Consider the following 8,889-nt stretch of genomic DNA (forward strand, 5'->3'; position numbering starts at 1 on the left):
GGAGGAAACTGGTTTGCTGAAATCTTTGTGGGCAAATGTGAAGCATTAGCGCACATTTTGGCTTCGGTCGCTGCTCCTGCACGCTCCCGGCATTCTGATGTTAACAGGAAGTGACGTCACGTGTCTTCTTCCTGAGTTATTTGGGGTTGTTTTGTATTCCACGCTACACAAACCCACAAAGAAGAGACTAGACCGCAGAAACGGTGGCGAATCACTTTAGAAACAATAAATATTGGGTTAAAGTTGCGGGAAAGTTGCGGTGTTTTGGGCAAAGTTGCAAAAAGTTGCGATTTCGCAGGGTTTGCGTTAATAGTTGCGATCGCAACATCGCGAAATCTTGGAGGGTCTGACGTATAATGCATGTTGAGCATCTTCCATTTTAAATTCACATGGCGTACCGTTTGACGCGTCGGCCATGACAGTGCTGCTACCATCTCGCTCTGCAGCGGCGGGCTGACTTCAACTCTCTGTGCCACTTTAGTTGGCTCAGAAACGACGTCCAGACGGGGCCAGGGTTCCGCGGGTCTTACTGAGCCAACTTTCCCTTTCCACGTCCTCCTGCAGATCCTTCAAGCCAGACTTCGTCCTGATTCGCCAGCATGGCTACAGCATGATACCAGGCGAGGACTTCAGGAACCTCGTGATCGGCCTGCATTTTGGCGGCGTCCCGAGCATCAACTCGCTCTTTTCCGTCTACAACTTCTGCAGCAAACCTTGGGTGGTAAGCAGCGCTCCACTGTAACCCTAAGTCCCTCCCTCGACAGCTGCCTCGAGCTGATTTCTTCGGGCCGTTAAGTGGAGCTGGAACACCTGTTTCAGGAGCAAAAAGCCTCCTATTACCAGACTTTATTAGTAACCCGTTCCGAAGAAGAGCTGTAAAACTGCGGTGAAAGGCACGCGGACGCTGCGTTCTGCACGACTTCACGCTCGCAGTTTTGTCACGTTCAGTTTGGGGCTTTTAAATATCCTCAACAAGAGCCGACGCACTTCCATCATGTGGCGTTTTACGGCTCTGTTACGTTTTATGATGATGCACGGTTCTTTTGGGGGAAACAAACAAAAAAAGAAGGTGTTGCGTTTAATGCGATGCAAATGTCGAGGTAACGTCGCACCAGTGCCTGCGTGGATGTTTGAAACTCCTCTGAAGTCAGAGGATCTAGAATCGGCTGGTTGGGTTCCAGCTCCACTTGCGTTTAAAAATGGTAAAAAAAAACCCGACACCATCCCAGTGTCGTCTCGAGCCTATAGTTATCTTAGCATTTTTCATGTTGGCTGTTAGCGAGCCTCTTTTGTGCTATTGGTTAGCCTCTTGGTACCTTTAGCTTAGCATTAGCTTATTTACATTTAGTTTATCTTAGCTCATATTTTAGATATTGTTAGATTCCTAATTGTTGTTTAGTTCAGCTTTAACTTCATCATGATTATTAGATTATTTTAGCTACTATTTTGACTGTTTCAGCTCATGTTCAGATATCAGGGTTTCCCCCAGCGTTTTATAACCCTGGCGGGCCACCAGGCTTTGGTGACGTCATTTTTTTATGCGTTTTTTTTTCTACCCGCTCCGCGAAAACCGCTCCTTTTATCTACCTCACCACGCCAACAGGGACGCAATCGCGCTGTCCCTGCCCCTGAGCGAAGGTCCCGCCCGGCGTCACGTCGTGCAACTTTTATAACTTGGTGTGGGCCGCGTGCGCCGCGCTCCGTTCAACCATCTGCTCTCTTTGTACCGTATTTCCACTGGTTACGTAGCGTGCTGCCCCCCATCTTTTTGGAGAATACCGCTCCGACGTAAGCGCCGAGTATAAACGCCTCCACCGCGCGACTCTAACGAGCCCTAAGGCCGAGCCGCCTTCAGCTACCTGGAGTTAGCATGTCGCTAACATCGATCGAGCGGGTTTAACCAAAAATGGTTAGTTGAGCTGAAATTCAGCGGCTGGCTTTACAAGACCGAATATGGTGAGCATGTTTTGTGCTCAGTGACAATATTATCCATGTTTACCAGTAAAATTATGCTTTTAAATTCAGCATTAGATATTTTTTATTGTAGTGATCCGACATGCAGCCTGTGCCACAAAAATCACAGTACAGCATCTCTGTTGTTATTCATCGGCCTGGAAGTGAGACGTGTGTTGGTGCCTTGTTTGCTCTTTTTCATTTATGTTCATTTAATTTATTTGTAAATGTGACTTAAATTAGGTGCAATCAATTAGTGTTTATTTTAATTGTATTTTTGTTTAAAAAAGTATTTCAAAAGTCCCCTTTTGTAAAACTGTAGTTGTGTAAATATTTGGCACAAATATCAAACAATAAATAGCCATATTTTCAACTTTTCTGTCAACTTTAATCTTTTTTTTTTAAATAAATCACGGCCACCTACCAGCCTCTTTTCTGGGGGAAACCCTGGATATGTTTAGTTTCATGACTTTTTTTAGATTATCTTATATTTCATTTAGACTATACATGATTGATGTTTTCTTATTTCTGTATCTCTATATTTGATTGTTGTTTCTGCTCTATAAATAAATTTTGAAGCTGCAGCTTAAAGAAAATCGCCTTTCCTCGTTTGTTTCTGTCCGCAGTTCTCTCAGATGATTAAGCTGTACCACTCCCTGGGCCCGGAGAAGTTCCCCCTGAACGATCAGACCTTCTACCCGAGCCACGCGCAGATGGTGAGTCAAGACACGAAAAAAAAGCCAGAGTTTGGTTCGTTTTTTATTAAGTCTTTATTACAAAAATATAAAACACAGAAATAAAGTCAAACATTTCTCTCCCCCCAACAAAGAAAAGCTCCCCACCCACAGACTGTACACGGCTTCCTGGATCAGTGTCTATGTTAAGGAAACAGCATATTTACACAAACATAAACCACAGAAATAACGACACAGAAAGGAAGTCAAACCTCTTCATCACTGGTAAAAGACATTTAAAGGCGGCTTTTCTTTGCCCTTCCGGCGAGTCGGACAGGAAATGATTAAAACCACGACTTGTGTCTGAAAGCTGAAGTCTGCAGCAGCTGGCTGTTTTTAAAAAAAGTCCTCTTCGTTTGATTTTTACAGGTAGTGAGTTTAAAACGTTGGTTTCTCTGTGTGAACCTCAGGGCCGAGATTTTAAACGCGTCTCAAAGCCGTCTCAGTTTAGTTTCTGTAACTCAAAGAGATTCTGACTTTAGGTCTTCTCTGCACCACGTTGGGCTTTTATTTTTGCCGTTCGTGGATAAAAGTGAATCCTATTTCTGTCATTTCCAACAAAAACAGAAAGATAAAAGGCCATTCTTAGCTTGGCTGAAGAAGCTCTTAAAACAAGTTAACTCCGATAGAATCGGGACAAAAAGAGACAAACATACGGCTCCATTTTGGTTTTGGTTTCTAGGGACAAAGGGTCATTTCTGAAACGCTTTAAGGTTCACACGGATGTTCCAAAACTAAGGTCTCCAATTTGGAAATGTTGGTAAACTCCAGTTTGCCTTCTGCCTGAGGATGGGAGGTTTAAGTATATATACAGGGGTTGGATAATGAAACTGAAACACCTGGCATGTTAGTGTGGCTAAAGTGGACCAGCCTGGTGGATCAATCTTCATTAACTGCACCAATAAGAGCAGAGCGTGAAGGTTCAATTAGCAGGGTAAGAGCTCAGTTTGGCTCCAAATATTGCAAAGCACACAACATTATGGGTGACATACCAGAGTTCAAAAGAGGACAAATAGTTGGTGCATCTGTGACCAAGACAGCAAGTCTTTGTCCAGGGTGATGTCAACACACCACCAAGAAGGACGAACCACATCCAACAGGATTAACTGTCTGAAAGGGACGTTCCAGGTGTTTGTTTCATTGTCTAACCCCTGTATTTATATCTACAGCAGCATAGATGATGATACACGATACAGAGACCAGGCTGTATTCTGAAGTTACTGGTTACTCTCTACAGCAGGGGCCAAAATTAAAAATCTGGTCCTAGCCAAGGGCCAATCAGGATCGATATTTATTAAATATTACATAAATTAATTGGTTTTAGATTTATTATGTCAAATCATTCATATAGAAATATCAATTCCTTTTTCCCAGTTACAGATTATACAGAATTTAGAGCAAACAGACTTTAATGAACACAGACAAATAGATCAAACTTCTAAAAGCTCATCATTAGCTGTCATTTCTTACGCCTCACTCAGCTTTTAAATGAATTTTTTAACATTAAAACATTNACGTCACTGTCAGAGAAAACTTCAGTTTTTTTAAGCTAAAAAAGAATCAGAGACTCGATCTGAACCAGACTAGAGGGCCGGATGAAATGTTACAGAGGGCCGGATCTGGCCCGCGGGCCTTGACTTTGACATGTGTGCTCTACAGAGTACATACCTGGTAGTAAAACAGGTGTATTACCTGATTCGCACCAGGTAGGTACAAGGAAACAAGTCACTTCATGAAGCAGCCTGGTCTCCATAAACAACCAGGAAGTACCAGGATGTTATCTGCTGCTGCAGAAAAATCCGCTAAGCTAAGCTAAGCTAAGCTAAGCAGCTGCTGACTTCAGCTTCACAATTAACCCCTTCTTCTTCTTCTGTAGAATCGTTAAACACGATAAAAAGCCCGAGGCTGCTGCTCTCTTTGAGGCCGTTTTGCGTCCAGCAATGGAATGGGCCAACAACGACGGGAAGGGAGGGAGCAGGCGAAGAAGAATAAATTCAGGGGAAAACATTGTTACTTTCATATATATATATATATATATATATATATATATATATATATATATATATATATATATATATATATATATATATATATATATATATAAATATATATGAATGTCCATTTAAAGTAGTTAAATACAAAGGATTGAATATACACTTAAATACCAGAAATGTCATCGTTGGGTTGTTGAGCAGTACCAACCAAAGGGAACTTTATTTAAACACTAAAAAGTACCATAATATTTAACTAGCAGATGCGTATCTGGACGGTTTAATGCTCCGTTTGTTGCAGTGTTGATTGGTCTATATTATATATATACTTTTCTTTCTTTTATGCACATATAATCACGTTACTGTGTAATTCGAGAAACATAAATAAGTCGAGATTTGAGCGTTCATTTCTGCAGCTTGTGTTATATACAGCAAAAAAAAATTAAATATCAACATTTGCAAAGAAATGAGCTTATCTCTGCATTGGCACTGCGTTGCTTTTTACCATTTCTCTGATAGGAATCAGTGCACAGCTCGTCGGGGGGGCGGGGCAGGGGGCGGGGCTTAATCATGCTAAAAACATTCAGGGTTCAGCCGTAATAAAGACGCGTCAAATACGACGAATCATACCTGACGGCGATGGCACGATGATCGGCAGTGGGTTTTTTTTTTTGTTGTTTTTAAATCTGATTGAATCATCTTCCCGTATGGTGCTCGTCTACAGCGGCACAGATTGTGGGGCTGATTGTAGAGTGGTGAAAACGCTGTAAAGTTAAAGGGCAACAAAAATCCGAAGTGCTACAGACAGGCACTGGGAGACCGTCAGAGTCAGTGACCTTTAAGAGTTCTGTAATACTCTAAAAGCGATCGGGGACGGGGACAGAGACGGGGACGGGGAGCGGGCAGGGGGGTTTGGAATCAGGGGTCGGTCGTGTTGATGGTGGTTTTGTCGCGGGCGGTCATGCCCCGGTACCAGCTGCAGTAGCCCTCCTTCTGCTGGATGCAGGCGTAGTGCCGGGACTGGTAGCCGGGGTAGCCGAAGTGGGACAGCATGTCCGTCCACAGGCACTCGGTCTTCGACGACACGAAGCAGGGCAGGTAGTGGCACGGCTTAATCTGCAGGGACGAGAGACGAGACGAACCATGAAGGACGAAGACACAAGGCAGGAAACATGTTTGGACTGAGAAGAACCGGTAAAGGGTTTCGGCAGAACCTCGTTAGTTTGAGACCAACAATAACTTGGCAGATAGATACCCCTCAGTTTCTGATTTATTCTACAGGAGTTCAGGACGAGTAGTCGATCAAACTCAAGGCCCGCGGGCCAGATCCGACCCTCTGTAACATTTCATCCGGCCCTCTAGTCTGGTTCAGATCGAGTCGCTGATTCTTATTTTGCTTAAAAAAACTGAAGTTTTCTCTGACAGCGACTTAGAAGCCAACAATATATAGTTTTAATTTCTGTATGATCAGATTTTTAATGTTTTAATGTTAAAAACTTCATTTAAAAGCTGAGTGAGGCGTAAGAAATGACAGCTAATGATGAGCTTTTTGAAGTTTGATCTATTTGTCTGTGTTCATTAAAGTCTGTTTGCTCTGAATTCTGTATAATCTGTAGCTGGGAGAAGGTCATTGATATTTCTATATGAATGATTTGACATAATACATCTAAAACTAATTAATTTATGTAATTTTTAATAAATATTGATCGTGATTGGCCCTTGGCTGGGACCAGATTTTTAATTTTGGCCCTTTTGCGTCTCTGGGTTTGACCCCCCTGGTTTACATCAATGATTCCCAAAGTTGGGGTCCCCTACCCAACACCAAGTAGGGGTCCTTAGATCATCTCCAGATATCAACCTACAACTTAAAACCCAGTTTTTATGATATATTTGCACCATAACTGTGACAGAGAATTGAAATACGAATCATTAGGACTGTTTGTGTTGTTATTATGCTCTTATTTAATCGAGTCATTAGCATTGTTGGATGTTTAAACAGCTAACAGGTGGGGTCACACCTTTGTCACTGTTTTTTTATGGGTCGGAAGCTGAAAAGTTTGGGAACCACTGGTCTACGTGACAGGTGTCGAACGCTCTCCTGCATGTTTTAGACGTGTACTTGCTTTAAAACACCTGATTTAAATTAAAGACTCGTGGTCGTGTTTCTGGAGACCTAGATCAGGTGTGTCGGAGTAGAAAAAACCTAAAACCTCCAGGACAGAGGAGCCTCGAGGCCTGGAGTCTACGTGGTTCTTAGACCTGGACACTCAGGGCTGTAGGCTCTCAGAAGTTACAGAAACTAATCGGAGAGGGGTTCGAGACATCCGTGATAAATCTGAGACACCTGTGCCAAAATTATGACGGGCTGGAAAAGCCTAAAACCAGATTGCAGCTATTTTAAGAGCGAATTTGTCGCCCAAATTTGATTGAATTCTTTCTAAAGTCAAGGCCCAAAACTGCAATTCTTTTGGGACTCATGTCAAGAAAATATAAATCCTCACAAACGTTTGGAGACATTTTGGAGACTCCATCCCAAAGGCTGTTTGCCTACAGCAGGGGTCTCCAATCCTGCAGGTTTTCCTTGTTCCTCTGCTCCAACACACCTGCTTCATGGTTAAATCACCTCTTCATGTTCTGCAGAAGCCTGTTAATCACCCATTGATTCAAATCAGGTGTGTTGGAGCAGAGAAACAAGGAAAACCTGCAGGATGGTGGCCCTGAGGACCAGGACTGGAGACCCCTGGCCTACAGAGACACTGGCGTTAGTGTTTCCATTCACAAAACATCAGATGATATTACTCTAATTACAGCTCAGGCTGCAGCCATCAAATACTTTATTGCTAAAGTACTTTATTGTTATATTTATAATTCATGCAGTAATCTGATATTTGAGGACGGTGGTCGTCGTTCCCAAACGTTTTTTTGGGAACCTTTGGTCTTGTATCTTGAATAAAAGCTGCTCATGTTCTGTTCTTTATGCTCCTTTAAGAACAGCAATGTTTAGAGTTTGAGGAAAGAGGTGTGAGCAACCCTTAGGAGGGAGGGAGGGATTTGCACGGGAGTTCGGGTCAATCTGACTTCAGTTTAAAAGCTCGGAGCTTTTAGCTTTAATCGAGGAAACTTTTTCATCCAAGCGTTTGACTGAAAACCGCCTTTGTTCAGCTTCTTTTCATCTTTTCCTGCAGAAGAGCCACAGATCAGGTGTTTTTTTATTTTTTATTTTTTTTTGCAAACCCATTAGCGACGCGTCTTCGTGGAGCATTTAGGGCTCAGAATTCGCTCGGCGCTGAACAGCGTCATCACGCCAGGTGCTCGCACAAAAAAGCCGCGGCTCTGTGGATGAATAACCGGCAGGAAGGTGATGAACAAAAAAAACGAGTCACTCAGAGTCAAAGAGCCGCACTTATCGGGGCACGCTTCCCGTTTTAGCTGCTTCGGGGATGTGGGAAATGATTTTCTGACTGGCGCGAGACGCTTCCTGCTCTCACGGTTCGCGAAGACGGCGAGGCGAGCGCGTTTCTGAAGATGGTGGACGGCGCCTTCTCTGGATGCCTCTGGGTGGCTGCCATGTAAACTCTTTACCCGCATCGGGAACAAATGGCTCTCTCTGCTAATCCACTTATACTGATAGTGGCCGAGTGTGTGTGTGTGTGTGTGTGTAGCAGATGTCCAGGTCAACAGCTGCACAGCGCCAAGCTACATGCTTGAGTCATAAAAAACTGAGAATGAAGATTCGAGCCGATTCCAGAGCTGTTACTTAATAAACCCCAGTGATAGTAAAGTTTTATTTCCTGCTCGTTTCTGTCAACAAACCGCCTCAACTGACCAGACCCTCCAGGATTTCACAATGTTGCGATCGCAACTATCAACGCAAAATCAAGCAAACCCCGCGAAATTGCAACTTTTTGCAACTTTGCCCAAAACACTGCTACTTTATCGCAACTTTACCCCAATATTTATTGTTTCTAAAGTGATTCGCCACCGTTTCTGCAGTCTAGTCTCTTCTTTGTGGGTTTGTGTAGCGTGGAATACAAAATAACCCCAAATAACTCAGGAAGAAGACACGTGACGTCACTTCCTGTTAACCTCAGAATGCCGGGAGCGTGCAGGAGCTGCGACCGAAGCCAAAATGTGCGCTAATGCTTCACATTTGCCCACAAAGATTTCAGCAAACCAGTTTCCTCCCCAGCTGCAGCTGTTTTGCACGTCCT

General features: G+C 43.4%; 2 protein-coding genes across 2 annotated transcripts in view; one reads left to right on the top strand and one right to left on the bottom strand.

Annotated features, from left to right (window-relative positions):
• LOC108250921 (synapsin-3) overlaps window positions 1–8,889 on the top strand; it is a gene marked incomplete at its 5' end in the record, with an annotated part of 86,268 nt that overhangs the window by 14,842 nt on the left and 62,537 nt on the right. The window contains 2 exon segments of the mRNA XM_037981160.1: window positions 565–721; window positions 2,580–2,669. Of these exon segments, the coding sequence (XP_037837088.1) occupies window positions 565–721; window positions 2,580–2,669 (247 nt within the window).
• LOC108248565 (metalloproteinase inhibitor 3) overlaps window positions 5,278–8,889 on the bottom strand; it is a 17,919-nt gene continuing 14,307 nt past the window's right edge. The window contains exon 5 of the mRNA XM_017437416.2: window positions 5,278–5,794. Coding sequence (XP_017292905.1) covers window positions 5,597–5,794 — 198 coding nt within the window. The 3' untranslated portion in view covers window positions 5,278–5,596. The remainder of the gene's footprint in view (window positions 5,795–8,889) is intronic.

The sequence above is a fragment of the Kryptolebias marmoratus genome, linkage group LG18 (genome assembly GCF_001649575.2).
Source record: "Kryptolebias marmoratus isolate JLee-2015 linkage group LG18, ASM164957v2, whole genome shotgun sequence".
Taxonomy (NCBI): domain Eukaryota; kingdom Metazoa; phylum Chordata; class Actinopteri; order Cyprinodontiformes; family Rivulidae; genus Kryptolebias; species Kryptolebias marmoratus.